This window comes from Halichoerus grypus, chromosome 10 (genome assembly GCF_964656455.1).
Source record: "Halichoerus grypus chromosome 10, mHalGry1.hap1.1, whole genome shotgun sequence".
Classification (NCBI taxonomy): Eukaryota; Metazoa; Chordata; class Mammalia; order Carnivora; family Phocidae; genus Halichoerus; species Halichoerus grypus.
In genome coordinates, this window is record NC_135721.1 from 56,577,113 (window position 1) to 56,601,627 (window position 24,515).

The 24,515-nt window shown below is 38.6% G+C and overlaps 2 protein-coding genes across 8 annotated transcripts in view; one reads left to right on the forward strand and one right to left on the reverse strand.

Moving 5' to 3' along the window:
• The window catches only part of VPS54 (VPS54 subunit of GARP complex), a 93,828-nt gene extending 88,023 nt beyond the window's left edge, over positions 1–5,805 (forward strand). For all 6 annotated transcript variants that reach the window (XM_078056476.1, XM_036079096.2, XM_036079098.2 and 3 more), the window contains one exon: positions 1,896–5,805. In XM_078056476.1, the coding sequence (XP_077912602.1) occupies positions 1,896–2,001 (106 nt within the window). In that variant the 3' untranslated portion in view covers positions 2,002–5,805. The remainder of the gene's footprint in view (positions 1–1,895) is intronic.
• The window catches only part of UGP2 (UDP-glucose pyrophosphorylase 2), a 71,114-nt gene continuing 50,463 nt past the window's right edge, over positions 3,865–24,515 (reverse strand). For both annotated transcript variants that reach the window (XM_036079104.2, XM_036079103.2), the window contains exons 4-10: positions 15,129–15,314; positions 13,747–13,880; positions 11,826–12,123; positions 10,109–10,306; positions 9,321–9,563; positions 6,083–6,187; positions 3,865–4,328 (exon numbers count right to left, since the gene is read on the reverse strand). In XM_036079104.2, the coding sequence (XP_035934997.1) occupies positions 4,221–4,328; positions 6,083–6,187; positions 9,321–9,563; positions 10,109–10,306; positions 11,826–12,123; positions 13,747–13,880; positions 15,129–15,314 (1,272 nt within the window). In that variant the 3' untranslated portion in view covers positions 3,865–4,220. The remainder of the gene's footprint in view (positions 4,329–6,082; positions 6,188–9,320; positions 9,564–10,108; positions 10,307–11,825; positions 12,124–13,746; positions 13,881–15,128; positions 15,315–24,515) is intronic.

Consider the following 24,515-nt stretch of genomic DNA (forward strand, 5'->3'; position numbering starts at 1 on the left):
GGCTCGAACCCAGGACCCTGGGATCATGACCTGAGCCGAAGGCAGACGCTTAACGACTGAGCCACCCAGGCGCCCCAGGAATTGTCCATTTTTTGACTGCTTTTTATTCTCCCACATGAATCAACCATATTTAATGTAGCCATTTCTCCAAATGATAGATTTCTAGGTCATTACTTTTTTCCATTACAATGATGCCACAGTGAAAATCTATATACATGTCTAATGGTGTGACCGTTTCTTTGGGGTATAGATACAAGTTGATGAGAGCATATGTACATTTTCACTCTACGAGGTATTGCCAGAATATTCTCCTAAGTGGCTGTACCATGTTGCCAGCCATTTGCTGTTAGATTTTTAAATGGTTGCCAGTGGTATCTTGTTTTGATTTGCATTTCCTAATGTTTGTCATCTTTTCATATATTTATTATTCAGGTGTTCTCATCTTTTTCCTGTTCACTTTCTTTGCTTATCTTTCTCTTGGGTATTATTTTTCTTGTTGATTTTAGATTTTTGCATATGTCCTAATCAGACTAATCCTTTGTTGGTTATATATGTTGCAAATATCTGCTTTTATGTTAAACAATTTTCAACTTTGATATAACTCTGGAAATATTTTTAAGTGAAGAATTATGCTAATTTTATGCTTAGTTTTTAATGTGAGGACCTTGCCTTAGAAAGGCTTTGTTCTTTTTGAGCTGTTGCTGTCAGTTTCAGTGTACTTAACTGACCATATTATCTATCGCAAGTGTAATTTCGAATCTTTTTAAAGCACGCAGATTAGAGGAGTTTTAAGTGAAAAATATGGTCCTTATTAAATTCTGCCATGTGATAAAAGGTGAAACATTAAGTACATAAGTCCAAAGCATTTATAAATTGGACTGTAGTACAAACATTGAGGGTGCTTTTACTCTAGCAAACCAGAACTTACGTGTTCATTATAAAATAGTGAAGCTGGATTTCCTCCTCTTTTACAAACTACTAAATCAAGGTCTGTTTGTTCTTCCATGGCCATATCTGTCAAAATATACATCTACTCAGACCAGTCCCTATTTTATATGCATGGAGCTTTGATATTTATCTGAGTGCTGTTTCCTGGAATGTCCTTTCAAGTATAGACATTAATGAGACATCTCAGTACCCAAAAGTGTAAGACTATTTTTTCATCCAGTGTTGCTAGATATATCAAGTGTTATATCTAGTAATACATATGCATGAATCCCAGCTTTCATTTAACTTCTTTGGATGTCACTCAGGAAACCTTGTGTTTCTTTCACTTGATTTCATTTAGTCATATACATGTACAGTTGATCCTTGAACAATGCGGGGGTTAGGGCCACCAACCCCCCTCGCAGTAGAAAATCCACACGTAATTTTTGACTTCACAAAAACCTAATACCCACTGTTGACCGGAAGCCTTATCATTAACATCAGCAGTGGATTAACACATATTTTGTATGTTATATCCTGTGTTCTTGTAATAAAGCTGGAAAAAAGGTTTTGAAAATCCTAAAAGTACATTTCATGCTGTACCGTGTCAAAAAAAATCTGTAAGTAGACCCGTGCAGTTCAAAGCCGTGATGTTCAAGGGTCAACTGTATAGTCTAGTGACCACTGATATTTCATGCTGTTTTAAGGTAAATCTATTTTATTGGGCAGAATTATGAGCCCAAGTCCAGCCTGCACTGGTTTATTCCTTTTCAAGATATTTATTGTTGAAAGAGAGCACTCTATATGATAGCAGGAATCCTGCTAAGAAATATATTGACATTTGGTCCCTAGGAAATCTGAATTTTAAGTAATAGTCTAGCAGTTACGGTAAGACTGACTCTATGAGCATTGCTTCTTTATCCAGTAGAAAGTGTGAGATTAAAAATAGTTTTCTCTCCAATGTTTAGGTTGGTCACAGCAGATGTAGCTTTTTACACTGGAAATCTTCAAGCCTTAAAAGGCCTTAAAGATTTGGACCTAAATATGTCCGAGATCTGGGAACAGAAGAGGTGATGACATACTGGAAAACTGGGTAGCTCATCTGACCATGGGATGTGTATGTTTATGAAGAAAATGTGGATGCCTGTGATTCAAGAACTGAACCTCGAACCCAAAGTGAACTGGGATAGGGGAAGGGGAAAAGGAAAGTATCAGTGTTGGGAAACTGGGATTCAGTGGGATCTACAAGGAATGCCATTTTTATGCTTCCTTCAGTGAGGAGTAACTGATCAGGTGTCTGTAACATTTTTCATTCTCTCTGGAAACAGACTCAGGTTTCTTTGGACCAAATCCAAAAGAACACATAGCTGTAACACAGCTGTAGTTGACTAGAATGCTCTGTATACTTTATATTAAAAAATGCTTTGCATTTCTTCCAGTGCAATGAAATTCATATGGTGTCCCACCTTATTTAATGATGGTACAATTTAAAATATTAAAATCTTAGTCAACCTCTGTAGAAAGTTTTCTCTATGAAAGTAAAGCTGTTTGAAAAATTATTTTTTTACAGATCTTTCTATAAAAAATAAACATCTTTTGATTGCTTGGATTTAGGAATTCAATTTTTGTTTTAGTGACCAATGTCAAGTTTCAGGCCTTGTGTGTCACATATTTAATCTTTCTACCACCACTCTATGTCAACTGGATAAAGCCTTCCAGAAGAGTCTAAATACTTGAAAGTCTGATCACAGTAATAATTAAAGAATAAGATATTGGCATTTATTTATGCAACTACTAATTTAAATACTTTTCAGAAGTGGTATATGAAAGGCTGCAGTTTAATAGCTGTATTTTTATAAAAGTATCTATGAAGGGTTGGTTTGTGGGTTTTTTTAATTTCTAGCAAATCATAAGAATACATTTAATATGTTCTATTTATGAGTTCTCATTTTAACATTTAGATAACATATGAAGTATGGCCCCCTTGGGTTGTTTTTAAAAAGTTACTTTCGACGTGTATATGAACAAAGACCAGGGAGAAAATAGAACTTTTAAAATATAGACTGCTGTGTTGGGGCCAGAAATACAAGGTGATGAGTAAGTTATTTAAAAATTTTATAATACCTACCTTCAAAACTAGAATCAGCAGCACTCTACAACTGAAAGTGCCTGTGCCTCACCTCATACCGGGAATCTTGCCTCACCCTGTCAGAGTGCCTAACCTTGTGGTGATTATGTACAGTGAAATAATTAACAGTCTTATTTTGTGCTCTTCCATTCCCTTAAAAGGAAAGCCTGTTTTCTTTATCATTACTAAGGTATGTCATTGGTTCTTAAACTGTCTAAAATAATAAAGCTGTAAAAAATTATCAGACTTTATAAGGCAACTTCTTTTTAATAGTATACAGTAAACTTTAAATACAAGCAGCCTACTCAAAAACAAATATGTAAGAATTAGAAAATGTAATTAATCCTTAGAGAAAAGCCACAAATTAAACTACCAGCAGAGCTGATCTGAAAGGTTATTTGTGAATATTTTCAGTCACAACAAGAAAGCTTCAAGGAAAGGGAACTTTATAAAGTTGTACCCCCATCCCACCATACTAGAGAACAAGGATGTAAAAGAAATACCCTACCTCTACCCACCCCATCCCTTCAGCTGGGAAAAGAAACATCACTTTGTTTTAATAAATGGAGAGTCTGTGGAAAGCATGGCAGGCATCCCAGCCTTAGGACTAGATGAAAGGCCTTCAGGTTTATTCCTATGGAAAGAATGATGTGGTTAAGATTCTTAGAAATGCAAAAACTAGGTATGTTAGGTAACTGGCCAGTGAGTACTTAAATATTTCAAGAGCAAATCTTCCAACTGATCCTGTAACTGTTTTGCAAGAGTAAACCGTTTTTCTTCGCCATTTCATAAAGTTAGCATTGAAAGTGTACGTGTGCACATGGATTGCCTCACAGCTTTATTTTTGAAATCACAAGCAATTCAAAGTGACCATCACTGAGGCCTCTGTTAAAAGATGTTCCAGCAGAGCTGCCCCAGTTTTAAGATTAAACAGTATTGCACTTTAAGATGAACTTTCAGGGTCCTCTTCAAAGAAGAAAAATATTGCTTCCATCTGTGCTTTTCTTTGACTAAGCATATTGCAAAAAAAAAACTTTAAAAATTAACACCTCAGGGTACAGTAACATAGTAAAGTACCTGCCGATTTTAGAATCCTAGAGAACATTTCATTGTAAGAAACTGTTTAGCCCATAATTAGTATGAAGTGTACACAGTATTTTTCATTTCAGTGGTCCAAGATACGAAGGTTCCCTGATACAATCTTGTTCTCTAATACTGCTCCAGGTGGGATGTCGATTCGGTCACCATGATTTGCAATGATGATAACTGTTCCCTACATGAGAGGGAAGACAAAACAGAAGAGTGTAAAACTGCAGCTGAAATGCAACTGATTTTCTTACAATTACCAAGTTTATGTACCAAGTTTATGCTCCATTTACAGTGGAGCAGTTGTACTTATTAGCAGTATTAAAGTATGAAAAATAACATGTTAAGGAAAACTGTATAATGTGTCCCTCTAAGAATCCTGACAGTAGTTCTAGAGACGCTGCCTCCGTATCAGAGGCGGTACCGGGGTGAGAAGTGGGCCCTGTGCCACCACATGACTGGCCCTTTCAAAGAACTACCTTCATAAAGATACTGAGGTGCTTGGTTTATATTTACATATAGGTTTGGGTTTGTTTTATTGGTTTACGAATATATTTTTCATGTCTTAAGTGAGACTATTTAGATGAGGCAGTATTAGCAATAAAGTTCCATGTACGTGTGTATATACACAGTATCAGCAATAAAGTTCCATATACCTATATATGTATATATACACGTATAGATAGGTCTGTACAGTTGACTCTGGAACAACACATGTTTGAACTGGGTCCCACTAACACGCATTTTTTTCAGTAAATACAGTAGAGTACTGTATATGATTTTCTTAAAATTTTCCTATCTCTAGCTTCCTCTATTGTAAGAATACAGTATATAATATATATGACCTACAAAATATATGTTAATCAGCTGTTATCAGTAAGGCATCCAGTCAACAATAGGCTATTAATAGTTACATTTTGGGGAGTCAAAAGTTATACATGGATTTTTGACTGCACGGGGGTCACCCCCCCCAAGCCATCACGTTGTTCAAGGGTCAACTGTATATACATATATATATACACACACACATATTTATATACACATATATCTTTTTGTTTTTCTTTTTTTTTTTTTTTTTTTTTTTTTTAAGATTTTATTTATTTGCGAGAGAGAGAATGAGAGACAGAGAGCATGAGAGGGAGGAGGGTCAGAGGGAGAAGCAGACTCCCTGCCGAGCAGGGAGCCCGATGTGGGACTTGATTCCGGGACTCCAGGATCATGACCTGAGCCGAAGGCAGTCGCTTAACCAACTGAGCCACCCAGGCGCCCTCTTTTTGTTTTTCTAAGATCCTCATTTAAGGAGCTTTACTAAAGGAAGACCACATGTACTCTAGGTATGGGATTTTTTTTTTTTTTAATAATTAGGAAAAAGCTGTTGTATCTTTGGTTCTGAGCTTTAATATTTATACCTATAGTCCTTCCTATTTCTTAGGCTAGAATGATACTCATCAAAGTACCCAAGTACTACGGTATGTGAATAAATCTCTATACTGATGACAATTTATTACTTTAAAAGGAATAGATTTTATTCAGTGTAAGTGAAGTTGTCATTTTTTTCTACTTTCATTCAGATTCAAATAATCATCTTTGGTGAGCTAATGCTACTTTAACAGTGATTCTCTTTTACAGACTGTCATTTCAATAAAATAGTACCAGTTAAATTACTTACTGGTGTTTGTTTTCCATTTGAATGCTATATTCCACAAAGTTCCTATATACAACAATTGTGGTTGTATTTTAACTATGTTGTATATCTATGGAAGATAGTTATTAATACTAAATACTGTGGTAAGCTATTTCATTTTAAAAATGTATTTATGTCTTATAAACATCTGGTATAGACTAAGAGGTATTCTTTAAAATAAAGGTAAATTTAGGACTAGAAAATGAAACCTGTTTTGTAAAGCTATAAGAACTGTAATTTTCATCAGAACAACACACCTTTAGTGAAACATTCTTGCCAAATGTCACATCTCCTGAAACTGTGAGGTGATCCAATTCAAGCATATCTGGTATACTTTCAAATCTCCTTAGATAATCCTGAACCTGAAAGAAACAAATTGTTTCAAAAATGGGTTAACAGAAAAAAACAGAGATTAAATTAACAAGATAGTTTACTTGAACTGTGAAAACATTCTATTTATGGCCAAGCTCAGGCCCTCTATGGGAAGAACCTATTTATTAAGCATTTGCTAGATGCTAGATGCTGTGCAGGAGAGACCATGAGATATGAACACTGTCCCTACAATTAAGCAATTTATGACACCACTGAGCAGATCAGACATTAATAAATAAACAACACGCTAAGAGCCCAATGAGTAGTTCAAATAATCTGGAGTGTAGTTGGAAAGAGATCATCATTGAAGCAAGCTGGACTGGAGCTGGGCTTCAGAAGAAGTGGAATATTTCATGCACAGCAACAGCACAAATTATCAAATTATCATTACAAATGATTACCTTTTATTTCCTTAGATTTATAGGCACTTTGTAGAAATTGTCTTATAGGGCCTTGTTTCCTATTTTGCTAAGAAAAGTAGAAGCAATCTGAAAAGTTGTTATATGCAAACAGTGAATCATGGAACACTACATCAAAAACTAATAATGTACTGTATGGTAACTAACATAATAAATTAAAAAAAAGAAAATCAGAAGCAATCTGAAAAGGTCCATTGACTTCTACCATGGGCTACCAATGGGCTACTTGCCCCCTAGCCCATTATTCTGTCCCTTCCTAGTACTGGGTGTACTCCAACTTAAGGCCAGGCCTTCTTATGGCCTATTCAAGGATATTGTCCAGTGATTCTTTCTCCCTCTTCAATGTTTTCTCTCTCTGATCACATCAATTCCAGGCAATGTATAAATTCTCCCATCTTTAAAAAGCAAACAAAAAACTCTCAAATCTTATATCCCTTTCTATCTATGGCTGCAGTTGTTTTGCTTTGCTTTGTTTTAGGGCAAAATTCTTGAATTAGTTGTCTGCATATCTCTAATTTCTCCTGTTCTCTACTAAATCCCCTCCAGTCAGGCTCCAGAACTTCTATATTGATAAATCTACGTGAATTCTCATTGATCTTGAACCATTCATCTTACTTGAATCAGCAGCAGCACTTGACACAGATGATCACTCCCTCTTTCTTGAGACATTTTCTTAATTTGGCTTTCAGGACACACACACTCATGGTTTTCTACCCAATTCCTCATCTGTACCTCTTCAGTGACCTTTGCTGCTTCCTCTACCTCATCCCCATCCTCTAAGCCTTGGAATGTCTTAGGGAATAGTCCTCCCACTTCCTCCCTAGGTGATCCCTATCTCATGGCTTTAAGTACCAGCTATAAACAGAGGACTCTCAAATTTACCTGGCTCTTCCAGATTTCTCCTCTGATCTAGAAAGAGTCTAATAAATTTGAAGGTCTAATAAATACAGTATCTCCAAAATTGAATTCCCCATCCTGCTCCCCCTAAACCTACTTCCCCCATCTCCATAAATGGCAGGAAAGTCCATGCTTCCAGTTGCACAGGCTAAAAACCCTGCAATCATCCTTAACCTTTTCTCTCTTGCACTCCCATCTAGTCCGACTGCAAATTCTGTAGGTACAACTGTCAAAATTTCTCAGAATGTCAACATTTTCTCACTATTTCCACTGCCATCACCCTGGTCAAAGCCGCCATTTCCTCTTGCCAGAATTCCTGCAACAGCCTATTCCCTGGTCTCTCTGATTCTACCCTCGCTCAGCAGATTGGTCACTTCACCCCTTAGCTCGCAACTCTCTGACGGTTTCTCATCCACCAGGAAAAAAAAAAAAAAAAAGCCACCCACATTCCCAGTATTTAGTTACAAGGTTCTACACATTAGGACTGTTCCCTGTCTGACCCAACTACTTCCCCCATCTCTCACTTGCTTACTCTGCCCCAGCCATATTGTGCTCTGTAAAACTCAGAGCAACTAGACATTGCCCACTCAGCCCCTGTTCTCAAATTAGGGCAGCTAACGTTCTTATCTCCTGCAGGGTATTGAAGAGGCTAGGAAGACTGAGGAGGACATGAAGGGGGAGGGGTGAGGCTGGGTAGAAAAATGGCTGGGGCACCTGGGTGGCTCAGTTGGTTAAGCATTTGCCTTCGGCTCAAGTCATGATCCCAGGGTCATGGGATCAAGCCTCGCATTGGGCTTTCTGCTCAGTGGGGATCCTGCTTCTCATTCTACCTGCTGCTCTGCCTACATGTGCTCGCACGCTCGCTCTCTGTCAAATAACCGGTTTCTAAAAAAAAAAAAAAAAAGAAAAACGGCTGGCAGTACCCTCTCAGGATGTGGGAAGATGCTGGGTCTTTGTACCACCGGGATTTTCCCAGCTCAACCAGGCTGATAAGAGGCACCCAAAACAGGGAGAGTCCTAAAGTGCCTGATGTTATCCTGGAAATTGCAGCACAGCCACAGGACCCAGAATCATCCGCCCATTGATATATGAGGCAGAACATACCTCCACACCAAGTGGCACTAACCTACAACCAGCACTAGAATAGGCCTGGAGGGCCTAGCAGGACGCCAGGCAAACCACAAAACACTTCATTAACTTCACGATATTTGATGTGATGAAATGTTTTGAATTCCACTTATCATGCTAGGGTGGGGTTTTCCTATACTTGCTATTCTCCCTGCTTGGAATGCTATTCATGCAGTGTAAAATTATACCAACATCACTGCACCCACACATTCCCTATTCCTGCTTCTTTTTCTCCATGCATTTTCCACCACTTGACAAAATATACATTTGCTTATCATTCTTACCCCACTAGAATATTCATGAAGGCAAGGATTTTAGTCCATTTTATTTACTGCTAACTATCCACAGCACCTGGAACACTGCCCAGCACATGGTAGGGGCTCAATATTTGTTAAACCAGAATTAACATTCTCCCACTGATGAAAGCAGTAAATGGTTTTACAAGAGACATAAAATGTCCCAAAATTAAACGTTCTTTCCTACTGTTTAGCAATCAGATTTCAAAAGTGAGTTACATCTCTATGGTTGATTCCCTTTAAAAGACAGCAAAGACAGAGGAATGTAATAGGTCAGCAGCTGAGAGTGTAATTAGACCCAATTCACGTCATTCCAATCATTTTTATACTTACACATTTAAGAACTATAAATTCACATGTATATCATATCTATAATTACGTACCTTTGTAAAAGAACTGCCTAATTTAACCAAGGGTACTGTAGGAAATTCCCGCTTTTCACTCATTGTCAAAGATCCTGCATTAAGGCTATAGAGGTTTGACATCACAAGCAAGAGATCTGATGTGGTTTTGACAGGTAGAAAGCGGCTCCTAGGAACATTAATACCTAGAGAGTTCTCAAAACTTTTAATGGCAGCGCCTACTGCAGTTTCTAACTGAATGACATTCAGGCCTCCATCCAAAGTCTGTAAGAAAGAAAAGCGGGCAGGGGGAGAGGAGAAATAGGTTTTAGCAACTTCGTTCCATGTGGGCTGGTTAATATTTGGGGAGTGGTTTCAGAGATCCATTGAAGGAGACAGAATTTTGAGAAGTGACATTTAGCAAGTACCTACCATATGCCAGGTGCTTAGACATACATGGTCTTTTTTTTTTTTTCTTCAGCATCGTAACTCCTGTTTAGTAATGTTTCCATTTTATGATAAAGAACCGAAGGTTCACAGAAAACTCATGTGAGATGCCTGTGGCCAAAAGGCCTTTAAGTGTGAGAGCAACAAGTAAGACCGAGGTAGGTTCTCTACTTTTGGGCCCAGTGCTCTTGCCACTACCACGGCCCTGCGTCAAGTAAGAGCACCAGGGCTTCACACTAAAGAGATGGTGTATAGACTCCGAAAGACAGGGCCAGGAACTGGAGTGACTTACCAGGCATAAAGGAAGGACCCGTGAATAGACGGACCAGAGAGAATGGGCAGTGGATCTGTGTGTAGGGAGGCAGGGCTGCACTCTGGCTTACCTTCGGATTCACAATGATCTCCATATCAATAGCGTTTTGCTCCTGCAGTCTTTTAACTGCTGCAAGAGAGATCCATAGGTTGTTTGTGTTAAATATTTTGAATTTTGATACAGACTTGAACTCGTCCACATGTGCTTTTGGCACTTGAGCGATTTCCACCAGTCTCAATTTGCCTTCATACTGGGTGAGTGTCCCACCCTAGAGAGGCAGAGAGGAGTGTGTGAGTACCTCCACATCTCTCCCGGTCATAACCATACCACGCTATTTCTAGTCTGTGAAAGTGTTAGAGAAAAGACATTGATGATAAAATCCCCCAGAAATAAAAAGTTTTGGCATTGATTCAATCTTTGATACACAGCAACATACATATGATGGTAGAACCAAAGAAAATATTCAGGTTGTCATTTTATACTATATACACACCCTCTGGTCCACAGTAAAAGCCCTGGGAGTACATCAGAGTCTTCCTCGCTTTTTGAAAGTCTGCTACAGGAACAGCCATTCCTCTCATTCCCAAACCACCGCCCATCACTAAATAACTAGTCCTACTACCTCAGACCCTGCTCTAGGTTTGGCTCTAGGACAGGAGGAGAAAAGGGAGGACAGAAGCACAAGGGGTGAGGAGTGACCCCCTGAGCGGCCTCAGCTTAGAGATGTTCTTACAGTCATGAGGCCACAGCCGTGTGGGGAGAGGGGAACGTTCACTCACGCGTCAGGGGGCACTGCAAGAGGCACAGAACCCAGCCTAGGGACTGACCATTTTAGTATTTACACACTGCCCATTTCTTTTACTCCCTGTGGCCAAGTAGTAAAACCTTGTGTACCATTTCATGACCACTATACATGCAAAGTTAAAAAAACATTTGTTTTGCAACTACAGAGATATTACAGTGATTAAAAAAATATATAAAAATGCATAGGTAGAAAAAGAAATAGTACATTTTCACTAAAGGAAAAATGAAATACACTTAAGCACCAAACTAGAAGAATATCAAAGGTCTGAACAAAACATTTGAAAGTGTTTTCACTTATCCTATAAATATATATAGAACTGTTTTCAGTTAAAATCGCCCATATAGATCACTCAACAATACTGTTAAAGCTCAATTTATATATATACAGTTATGTCAGGTGGAACTTAGGGTACTCTACAGAATACTATCTCACTCTGTCTTACAATGATGTTACCAAGTGGATGAATGTGTTGTTTTGTTTACCACTGAAACTTTCCAATTAAAAAAAAGCAACTGGAGGGTGTTATGCTGAGCGAAATAAGTCAATTAGAGAAAGACATGTATCATATGACCTCACTGATATGAGGAATTCTTAATCTCAGGAAACAAACTGAGGGTTGCTGGAGTGGTGTCGGGTGGGAGGGATGGGGTGCCTGGGTGATAGACACTGGGGAGGGTATGTGCCATGGTGAGCACTGTGAATTGTGTAAGACTGTTGAATCACAGACCTGTACCTCTGAAACAAGTAATACATTATATGTTTAAAAAAAAAAAAAAAAAGGAGAAGATAGCAGGAGGGGAAGAATGAAGGGGGGGAAATCGGAGGGGGAGACGAATCATGAGAGACGATGGTCTCTGAAAAACAGACTGGGGGTTCTAGAGGGGAGGGGGATGGGAGGGGAAAAAAAAAAAAAGCATCTGAACTACAAACCCTATGCGTTGTGAAGATGTGACTCCCCAAACTGTTTCCTCTCAATATTTACCTTTACATCTGCACGTGTTTTATTTGTGACTTCCATGACAAATTCACAGGGTTTTCCATTGGGTGGGTTCATTAGATGATTAAGAATATAAAGATCCACGGTGGCACCCAGATTATCTATGTTAGACACAAAAATATACTCTTTGCCTTCTCCTATAAGGGTGTCGAGCAAACCAGAGTTGTAGAAACTGGCGTATATATCACCATGACCTGGAGGGTACCAAGCTTCTGTATTTTCCCCTGAGTATGAGACATCCTTTGCTACAGGCAGTAAAGATTCTTTATTAATCCTCGGGTACCTTAAAAAACAAACAAACAAACCAAGGTCTTTTTCTATATCAATTCTGTAAAGCATTCCAGACCTTCAAGTAAAACAATGCATTTAAAGTTAAATAAAACTTCCTCCTTCTCAGGCTATCAATAGTAATTTAATCATAGGTAAATCCATTTAAGAAAATCTCCTATCTGTGTTGTCCAATAATCAGTTTCCTAGGTCGTAATATTTGCTGCAAAAAAAACTTCCATTGTTATACAGATGGGAGGACACCTCATACTTCTAGGGTATTCATAGATTTGATGACTCTACAAGAGGAGAAATACATTAAGTAAATTTCTCAAACTTCTTTGGTCATGGAATTGTTCTTTCCCCTCCAAGTTTGGAAAAATCTGCCCATTCTTACAACCGTATATTCAGGGGTGGTACTCTTTCTTTCCCAGAAAGTCAGCAGCACATCAGTGCTCAGGGACATCTGCTCCCTACTACGAGCGAGGGCAGGTGTGGGAGCTGGCAGTGGGGAGGGGGAAACGGAGGAGCTAGCACTGTCAGAGACCAAGGACCAACCAGAAGATGGAGGCAGAGCACCTGCAACATAGCAAGTGTCCATGAAAATAGATTAAAACAACAACAAATGGTACAACTTTTAGAAGTACCTGTTATGTACAAATTCATATAGACCCACATTCATCCTTAGATGGAAGACTTACTCCCCATTTGCCGGAGCTTTATCCAAAGTCATCACCTGAATCCCCTTCTACAGGGATACCTCAGAGATACCGCAGGTTCGGTTCCAAACCAGAGCAATAAAGTAAATGTCGCCATACAGTGAGCCAAGTGAATGTTTGGTTTCCCAGTGCGTGTAAAAGGTATATTTACACTATATTAAGTGTGCAGTAGCATTATGTCTAAAAAAATGTACATACCTTAATTTAAAAAAGTACTTCATTGCTCAAAAATGCTAACCATCATCTGGGCTTTCAGCAGGTCAGACTCACTGATCACAGATCACCATAACGAATACAATAATAAAGAACAAGTTTGAAATATCATGAGAATACCAAAATGTGTGACACAGACACAAAGTGAGCAGATGCTATTGGAAAAGTGGCACCAATACCAATAGACTTCTTGCTCAATGCAGGGTTACCACAAATATTCAACTTGTAAAAAAAATGCAGTATCTACAAAGCGCAATTGAAGTGCAATCAAACAAGATATGCCTGCACTTACTTTCCCTTCCTCAAAGTAGAAGATCTGTTTCCAGGATTTATTAAATTTCCCCCAAGCCTATTCCGGATGTTGAATAAATTTCTTCCCATATGAAAGAAGGTTATCAATATTGTAGAACATATAAAAATTTTCATCCACCCATGTGGAGCCCAAATATGCCCTCAGAAAGCAAAGACCTAAGCCATCCTCAAATATTCTGGACATGGAACAAGCAGATTCTCTCTTAGGAAGAATCACAGAGTGATTATAACAATCACCTATCTATGAACAAGTGTTCAGCCTTTAAAGACACTGAACATTTTCAAACATGAGTTTTTGGCACATATACATCTTGAGGCTGCTCTATTTAAACAAGACAAAGAAATCTTTGTTTCCCAGGAGTAACACCCTCCAGACTTTTTATTACTTATTGTACCTGCTTTGATTAAAAGTGTAGATTTTCACACGACAGTGATTGTACTTCTGTAGTATTTTTTTTGTATCTTCATCCGTGTTAAAAGAGTTCATTAGAACAAGAGGAACATCTGTATTGTAGGTTTTGTTCAAATGCTAGGGAGGAAAATAACAATCAGATTACCCAGACCTACTTTTCTTTCACTTAAAAATGTAAAACTCGTAGTGGCTAATCACAAAGTATCTAAAACATCACCTATATGTAGCCCAATACAAATATTTAGCACAAGCCAGACATTTTGCTAAGCAGTTCACCACGGACTTGCTCATTAAATCACAATCCTATGAGATGGAAACTTTGTCTGCAATATACGGATGGCTAAATTAAGGGCCAGAGAGGCGGCAGGTCATCGGCAGAGCCGGGACACCCCCCATGGTCCGACTCGAGTTGTGTGCCCAGCCAGGGCCCCGTGGCCTTACTGGATAGGCAAATGCTGACGGAGCATTTACTCTGTGTCCAGAGCACAGTGGGGATGAAAGTACAAATATTACAAAGACATGGTTCTCTAGTCTCAGGATTAATGTCAAGAACTGTGAATCGCACCCCAGCTGAAATCTTTTCAATCTCTAGGAAGAGTTAAGAGGCGACACAGAGTGAGAAGAAAACAAGGTCTCAGAAGTGAGACCGTCCTGTGTTCACAGAGGGAATCTTGGGCAAGTAAATCAACCTCTCTGTGCCTTGGTTTCCTCACCTGTGAAATGGGGACGATAATATAAAGAGTACTTATGTTACAGAGTCGCTGAGAGGAACAAATGAGGCATTCACGAACAGAGCTCAGAACCCCACTCAGTGTGCGTCCGGTACAGGCGAGATGACCGTTAGTCGTTGCTGCTGCTAGTGTTAGTACTGTGGCTGCCTGCACGTACTGGACGTGAGAGAGAGATGAAGACGACTCCCTCGAAGGAACTTACGGCCCACAATTAATGACTTTATCATAAGAGAGACGGCAAGGACAGTTCTAGGCAACCATGGCTGCCGACCAGATACGGAAATTCTCCCTGGCCTCCCAAAAGGGGTTAATAAAGCCAGACCATCCCAGCTGTGATGAAGGCTGCCATCCAAAAGAAAAGGCGGGAGGAGGGTGGGGAGATCAAAGGAGAATCCAAAAAGATCCAGAGATTTCAACAACCACAAATGCTACTTAAAGATCAAAAGCTTTTATTTTACATCACCCTAAGGATTTGTCCTTGGGAACACCAAGCCTTTTTATATACTAATACAGAAACTAAAGATAGCAAGCTCCTTGACTAGCTCAAATCCACATCTGTTATTTTGTAAGGTAACATTTATAATAACCTAAAACTGGTTTTAGTAGTTCATGAGAAAGGCTGAATGTTACTCACTTCAATTTGCTGAACGGTCAGATCCAAAAAGGTATTCTCATTCCTCACACCAATCAGACTTTTCGGGCCTTTGCAGCCCATGCTGGTTCCCAAACCTCCGTTGAGTTTCACCACCACCAGCTTGTTCAGCACGGAAGATATATTATCAGGTAAGCCTCTGGCCTTTATCTTTTCATAGGGTTGAATCTGAAATTTTAAAAAAATTACAGAATTCAAATAGCTTTATGAGAGGTTAAATCCAATCAATCTCAGGGTTATTTCCATGTGCCCTTAAAGAGTTTTGTTTTTCTCCATGGAAAGTTTCAACATTTCCTTTAATGTCACAAGTCCTTCCGGTACTTACTTAGAGGCAACTGCTCTTGCACAAAGTAGTTCAGTGGTTCATTTACATTAGAATGGAGTACGAGAAGGGGGGAAGTTACAGTCTACAAAGACTTGTCTGGCTCCTGAGGACATCTAAGTCGCTTGGACTACCTTTAAAAACTTAAGAATTCTCAATTTGCATCAATATAGTAAATGGGATACACAAAACTCATCAAATCTGCAAATATTTCTAGTGCAGTATGGATCTACTTCAATTCTGGAGAAGTACATATATGATCATACATTATTCCTTCTCCCAAAGGAGGGAAAACCCAAAACCAAATGCTTTTCTCCTCCATTCAATAGTAAGTCTTCAGAGGAAGAAGGTGGCATGGGGTTTTTATCATATTTCTAGGTATGTAACAAGGATAGAATTCCTTAAGAATTTAACTGTCAGGCATCACTGTATGGAAGATCATACTGGAAAACTGTGTTCTCATTGCTCCAATAAATACCCTGATGGGGTAGAAAAGGCCAGAGCTGAGGCTGGAGAGAATCCCCTCCTCCCTGCACCCTTGTGTATTTCTGGGAGCACAGAGCATTACTCTTCATGCTGTGAAGGGAACAACCACATAGTGGGAGCCCAAATTCTTATGTTCAAAGCAGGAGGCACAAGCAAGTCTAAAGATCTTATAGCAAGAATGAAAGCTTTTGAAAAGATCGCGGTATACTCTCTAACCATTTACAGGGCTTTTTTTTTTGGTTATCCTTCTTTAATGGAATACATCATCTAATGTACTTCTCAATTACATCATCATGGTATAGTACAGATAACAACTGAGGGGACTGAAGAAATACAACCATTATAGTAAGTGCTCAATTACTATGAGCTGAGCTGTTTTTGTTTTGCTACCTATAGAGGCTGTGGGGATGGGTGAGGGATAAAGTCTGTAATTGGGAAAGGAGCTGATGGGCTCACATTCCAGTAATTAGGCTTTGGAGGCAAAAATCCCTTTATGCCTGGTCAAACACACATACATGTCCTATGTCAACTCCTGACCACACGATTTCTGCTGTTAGCAGTTCTTTCCACACAAACTAGTCTTGCTTCTTACTTCCTCTACCCTGCAAGACACTCTGTTAACTGCCAACTGCAGATGAATGCACTTTTTGCTTGGTGTAAATGCTGAGAAATAAGCACTCTTCTCTAAGACCCTCCACTGATTACCACCCCTAGTTATCACTCATTCTGAATTAGTTCCTAATGTGGTAGGATCGCCAATCTTCCCGGTAAGTGCCACTAAGCAGTCTTCAGCAGTCATTCATACTTAAAAGTATGGAAAGACCAGAGGAGGGGACAGACTTGTGGGCACCATGGCCCTCAGTGGGTGCTGCCTAAGTACTGGAATGCTAACCACCAAGGAAAAGAAGGATGATGGGGAGGCAGGAAAGAACACAGATTACTGGTTGCTTCTCTGGCAGCACCTGGTCCGTGTGAGGACAACGTACGAATGATAACAACTTGGGATACCCAACAAGCACACAAAGTGCCTGTGGCTCAGTTGACTGGCATTCCTTGAAGGATGTTTTGACCCCACTGCCATGAACATCGTTTCTTCAGCATGTCAAAGAAACTGGTAATATCATTTGAGAGAAAAAGTCCAATTTAAGTGCTATATTACTAGAAAAATAAGAGGAGATAACAGAGCTGGAACTTGTCACCCTAATATAACATGGCAGTTTATAATCCTTTCATCAGCAGAGCTGTTGAAATCAACCAGTCAGTAAAAGGAATGCCACTGTGATATAATGGCTTCAAATACTCTATTATTAGGTTAGGAGAATTTCTTGGGCACATTACATTTACTCAAAAGAGTTAGCAAATGGAACCAAGCCAATTATTTTTCCAATTATCTTTTAAAAGCCAAGAATTTCCATTTAGCAGTTACTTCTGACTTCCAAAAAAGAATCTGATATTTACAGAGGGCTCAAAAGGGTGTGAAAATCAATTTAACTAAAACTCCCTAGTTCGTGCATTCATTTTAGGTAAAATTATTAGTTCAGAAATATTTTTACCTATTTAATGCTTCCTTTAATATACCTTTAAAAAAACAGAATACATAAAAGAATTTTTTTTCTACATATGGTGAGACAGGCCTACATTTTCCAATTTCACCTAAAAGATTTTCATTATGAAATATCATACATTCAAGTTATAAAATATATACAGTCAAAAGAATAACCTAAATAAAAAAGAATAGTGCCGTAACTTAGAAACCTCCTTGAGTCTGTCCCTGATCACATTCCTCTTCCACCCCTAGTGGTAACCACCATCTTGATGTTTACACTTTAGTTTTACCACCTATGTATGTATCCATAATGATAATATTTTACTTAATTTTGTCTCTAAACTTTTGACTTGCTTCTTTAATTCAATGTTATATTGAATTATATATATATATATATATAAGAATAATTCACATTAATGCATGAAGCTATAGTAATTCACTTTTCACTGCCATATAGTATTCAATTTATATAGCCATTAAAAGAAACAAAACTGTCATTATTCACAGATATGATTTTATACATAGAAAATCCAAAGACCCTACAAATAAATTATTAGAATAATGTAAACATAGCAACATTGAAGATACATGGTCAATATTTTAAAAAACAAACAACTGCTTTTAGAACCCTTGAACTCTGCTGGTGGGAATGTAAAATGGTGTGTAGCTGTTAAAGAAAAAAGTATGGTGGTTCCTAAAAGAATTTTAGACAGAATACCATATAATCTACCAAGCCAACCTCTGGATATATACCCCAAAGAACTGAAAGCAAGTTCTCAAAGAGATGTTTGTATATTCACCTTCACAGTAGCATTTATTCACAATAGCCAAAAAGTGGAAGCAACTCAAATGTCCATCAAAAGATGTACGGATAAAACAAAACGTGGCATATACATACAACAGAATATCATTCAGCCTTAAAAAGGGAAAGAAATTCTGACACGTACTACAACATGAACAAACCTTGAGAATATGTTAAAGTAAATAAACCAGTCATAAACCCCAAATACTTCTATGATTCAACTTCTATGAGGCACCTAGAGTAGTTGTCAGATTCATATAGACAGAAAGTAGAAGGGTGGTTCCCACGGACTGGGGTAGGAAGGAATGGGGAGGTGTTTAATGGGAACAGTGTTCATTGTGCAAGATCAAAGAGTTCTGTGAATGTACTTAACGCTAATGAATTGTATGTTTAGAAATGTGTAAAGATGGTTTAAAAAGATGAACTGTTTCTATATATATGAAGAATTAGAAATAGAATTGATTAAAAGTTACCTTTTATTACACTATCAAAAATAACAAATTCTTAGGAATAAATCTAAAAGAAATACAAGAGTTCTACACTGAACACTTCATAAAACATTTTTGAGGAAAGCTAAAAGAAATAAATTCAGGGATGTATTTATCAGGTTTGTAAACTAGAAGACTTATAAAAATGTCAATTCTCCTGATCAATGCAATCCTAATCAAAATCTCAACAGTTTTTTATGTGGAAGCTAACAAGTCAATTTAAAGTGTGTATAAAAATGCAAAGGGCAAAGAATAAACAAGACATTCTCAAAGAAAACCACCAAGTTGGGAGAACCGAATTTGTTGACAGTCTTTTTTTAATTGTAGTAGCGTAAAATTTGCCATCCTAACCATTTTTAAGTGTACAGTTCAAGTATTAAGTATATTCACACTGTTGGGCAGCCAATCTCCAGAATTATTTTTGTCTTGCAAAACTGGAACTATGCTCATTAAAAAGCATGTCCGCATTCCCTCCTCCACTCAGCTCCCAGCAACCACCCTTCTGTCTTCTGCCTCTATGAGTTTGACTACTCTAGGTACCTCAGACAAGTGGAATTACACAGTGTTTGTGACTGACTTATTTCACTTTGCATAATATCCCCAAGTCATTTAGCATTCTTTTTAAAAAAGTGGCTTATATGTTTGAGAATATTCCAAATTAATGCAGATTTTTCCAGGAAAAGGTCCATATTTAAAGTTTATTCATGTGTATGCAACGTATCTGGGAAAAGGGGAACTGGTATGAAGGACTGGAATACAGGTACAGGTTGACAATCTATGGCATATTGAGTCTTATAAAACTTACATATTCTATTTGCAGATATTAAAAGTGGAACAGGATACAAGTTCTGAAGTCTCAGCTTAGTAATCAGGAAACAGATTCTTTTTATTTGAATTTATTGAACGGTACACCCTAACTCTGAATTAAAAAATTAAAGGTTATGAAAAGAATGCTACAAGCAAAACCACAGTTCTAAAAGTATAAATTTTAAAAAATGCTGCTCTTCAGATACATGTAAAAACGATGCAGAACAGCAGGACTTGGGTTTCAGACATCATTCAACACCTGTGTTCTGAATTTCCTAGTATCTCTAAGGGATAGGCAGCCTGTCATTCAAGGAAAAAAACTACAGAAATATAAACAATATAAAAAGATTTCTTCATAATTAAGTATGTAGTCAAAACATCAATAGGATGGCACTCTTTTCACTGTCACTCTCTAGACACAGTGCTGTCCAATAGAACTTTCTCACAATTATGGAAATGTCTTATTTGTGCTGGCCACATGTGGCTGTTAAGCCCTTGAAATGTGCCTCATGCAACTAAGGAGCTAAAGTTTTCATTTTGTTTAATATTAATGTAAATCAATACACATGGCTAGCGGCATACACAGTTCTAGATGGTCTATTTAAAAAAATCAACCAAGGAATCAGAATTATGTTTTCTCATTTTAAAAAAATATTTTATTCATTTATTTGAGAGAGAGAGAGCACGAGCAGGGGGAGGGGAGGAGGGAGAAGCAGGCTCCCCGCCGAACAGGGAGCCTGATGTGGGGCTGGATCCCAGGACCCTGGGATCATGACTGAGCTGAAGGCAGACGCTTAACCGACTGAGCCACCCAGGTGCCCTATGTTTTTCCTTTTAATATAACTCTGCCAGGATCCTTTTTTGTTCAGTGTAATCTTTTTTCACTTTAATAACACTGACATCACAAGACATTCGACTAAACACATAAAAAGATGAGCTAAAACCTAATTCTTCCTTGTCTTCGGTAATCAACATTCCATTTATACAACAATGCACAGTAGTGAGCTTTTTACTAAGATACACTGATGTTCCAACTTCAGTCTCAGAATCTGACCAAATACTCTGTATTCAGCTTTAGCTTAACCCTTTTGAAGGCTGAATGCCAAACCCTACACCTAAACACCAATTCAGGAGTCCCAGAATCTGTAATGATATAGGTACTATCATATCCTACCATTTTAGCAACATTAGCCAATTCAAAAAGGCATACCATTAGGAGTATATCTTAATCTGTTTCAAATCGAGGTAAACATTCTAGATGTAACTTGGGGTGAAAAATTTCATGTAACATGAATGTTCTACCAGTCTAATATAAATGATTACTACAAGAGTAAAAAATGCTACATTTTAAAAGCTATTCATTTTGTGTACAACAATGTTTGCAAATATTTCAGGTAAATTTAAATTGGGAAACTGACAGTAAAAAAAAATTGAATATGTAGGATATCTTTAGGAAAAATACAATTTCCTTTTTGAAATGATAAATGTTTATACAGATTTACGTACTAATATCAAGTAAGTAAAGTAAACTGGATTATATCTTAATCCTAATCTTTAAAGAAATGCTTGGTATACTAACATGCATAGCATTAAAGTGAGTTTTAGGAACCATGTTTAATTTTTAGCTATTTAATTCCCTTTTGGGCATGAGTCTTTAAGGAAAAACACTAACAGGAATTTTTCACTTCCTGTGAAGACGAATTAAAAACCAAGTATCATCTTGTGCCTAAAATTTCACCAGGAGAGGGGTGCCTGGGTGGCTCAGTCAAGCGTCTGCCTTCCGCTCGGGTTGTGATCCCAGGGTCCTGGGATCGAGCCCCGCATCGGGCTCCCTGCTCAGTGGGAAGCCTGCTTCTCCCTCTCCCACTCCCCGTTTGTTTTCCCTCTCTCGCTATGTCTCTCTCTGTCACATAAATAAATAAAATCTTTAAAAAAAAATTTCACCAGGAGAAAAAAAAAACCCTCCAAAATCATATATATTCAAGATAAATCATCTTTGATCCACACACACCATAAAGAATATAAAGTTCATGAAAAGTAAAGAAAAAGTTCATTTTGTTCACACCAATAAACTTAAAAACATGCATTCTATTATAATACTTTAAGAAGATCATTCCTTATGACTGAATCTATGGAGGCTAAATAAATTTTTTCTTGTATCCCAAAACCCTATTCTAGGATAGTGATAGAAGCCATCAGGCCTCACAATGATTTTAATACTAAGCCATTTGACTCTCAGCCAAAAGATATATCAAGTATACTTTTAGTTTTAATTCAAATCTCCCCAAGCTTGGTTATCTTAAGAACTTGAGTTTAAATTTTAAATGTAATTCTGAATTACTTTTCAAATATTTGGTATGAAATAAAATGAACTGATTCATACATAACATCAAGTTCCAAAACTGAGTTAATAAGGACTTTTGGGCATGAGCCCAGGCAAATCACAAGTAGAAAGACTTGTTTACCATCGAGTTGAGTGGCCAGAAGGCTCTGTGAAGTGCCACATTTAGAACCCTCCCCCCGACGCTGAGTGGGCAAGGAGTCACCGCACCTCTACAAATGTCAAAGAACCATGGTTCTTTGCGAGGTGCTTTCAGTAATACCACTCGTCTTGCTATATCTGATCTTTAGCAGCTAATTAAAAACAGGCCTCACTGAGGAACTTGACTGTCAGCAAGAAGAGGACTGAGCAGAACGATGGAGGGAAAGGGAAGAAGAGTCACAAAGTGTGAACAGTTGTGACGAGGGGAGAGATGTCCAGAATGGTCAGGTTAGTGTTACTGCTGGAAGCCTTCATTGGGCTTTTTTCATTTATGTTTCTTGACTTATAGCCAACCCCCCCCCCCCAACATAAACAGACACAGATACACACATGTACAAAGAAAGGTACAATCATACGATTCCAGGAAGCCAGGACACTTTTTGTCTAAAGTTTATTACAGGTTAAATTAGGTGGTAAGCACAGCTTTCCATCACATAAACCACCTTATGTGCCAACACAAGTTCTTTCCGTGGGTGATGCTGTCCACACCCTCACCAGGAACCTCACCAAGCAATCCCCAGAGTTCAGTTTAGTTCCACAAACCAAGGGGATCTGTGTTAGAAAGTTGCTTGGCAACAGCTGAAGTTATACCAGACACACCTAAGTCACAGAGACATTTTTAGACCAGCCCCTCACTCTCCTCTTCTCAGCTGCCCCAGGAGAATGCACAAAGACATCTACTCATGCAAAGATGGATGGTGTTTAGAGACGACAGGGAGTACCACGCACTGCCAGACATGGCCTCCATGTTACTCTGACTCAATCACTTCAGTCAATCACTAGAGCCATCTTTATGCTCTCAATAAGGTCACACTGTTTCTCTTTCTCCCAGACATGAAGAGAATTCAGTGTTTTAAGAAGACCTCTACTGCAACTAAATCCACAATAGGGCAACCATGACGGTGAAGTGGAGCAAACCCCGTGAGGCTCCCTGCAAGATGCACACAGAAGGCTAGACCACTTGTCCTCCCTCCTCCTGGGAGAAGAGAACTGGTCAAGCACCCAACTTCCTCTGGGCAGTGAACAAAAGAAAGCAGCTGGCAATGTACTAAAGAACGTGACTTAAACAAGATTCTTCCCTGTAGGATGTCAATCTAGTTTTTCTGCAGAAACTGAAGATTTTTTTTTTAAAGATTTTTTTTAATTTATTTATTTGACAGAGAGATAGAGAGCACAAGTAGGCAGAGTGGCAGGCAGAGGGAAAGGGAGAAGCAGGCTCTCCGCTGAGCAGGGAGCCCAATGCGGGGCTCGATCCCAGGACCCCGGGATCATGACCTGAGCTGAAGGCAGCCGCTTAACCGACTAAGCCACCCAGGGGCCCTGAAACTGAAGATTTTTAAGAAGATCCTTTAAAAATGGTCTACCATGATCTGTGTCTGTTCACAGGTTAGTTTCCAGTTAGAAGAAAAGCTTTATTCATCACACAGTCGTGGACACACTGTTCCCATCAGCAGTCTGTATAACCCAGTTCTTGGTAGCGTATTTGTGCTATTCCTGAAGGCAGGGCCAAATACCCAAAACAAGCTAACAGTACCTGCCCTGTTAGGGTTCACAAGGGTATGATTATTGCAATCTGAAAGATCTTTTTTTCAAAAAAAGCAAGTTTGCCTGAAAGAAAATGAACTACGTAAATAGTAAAACAAGTTTGGAATGATGCTGCATATGTACAGGAAATATTCTAAGAGCATAAGCTTATTCACAAAACCCTTACTGCATGGTGTTCTGTGTGCCAAGTTCAACGCTAGGCACTTCCACATATCATCTCTTCATTTCACATTTCTAAAGATAATGACTGAAATCTGGGTCATCTCAAAGCTCCTACACATTAATGACATACCTAAACCATAGATTTTTTTTTTCACAAAGGAAAAACTGGCAAATCATGTACATTATCACATGGTCCACCAACAAACTCACCAACAGCCCCTCAGCCACCAAGATGAGCTCAACCCCTATTTCATAGGGCAAATAAAAACCATCATATACAGGAATGCCCTCAACTTTCTGCCACCAGATGGTCAGAAAGAACCTTCCTGCATCTCCATCTTTGTTTTTTCCTTCTGCCTTCCTTCTGGTTACAGGAGCCTGACCTGGTAGGCAAGCTCTCTGCCAGTGCCCATCTCAAGAATCTATGTCATCAATCATCCAGTCTCTTTGGCAGCTTCTCCCTCTCTATTCCCTTCCATTGACATGAACATATTCAACATTTGCCATCTAAAAACCAAGAAAGAAAACAACAATGCATTCACTCACTCATCCTTTTCTACACCCACATCCCTCTCTTCTCCCTCTTCTTAGAGGCAGAGCTTCCTGAAAAAGTTGCTGCACTCACCTCCCATCCCTCACTCACCCACTGCAATCTGGTCTTCTCTATGG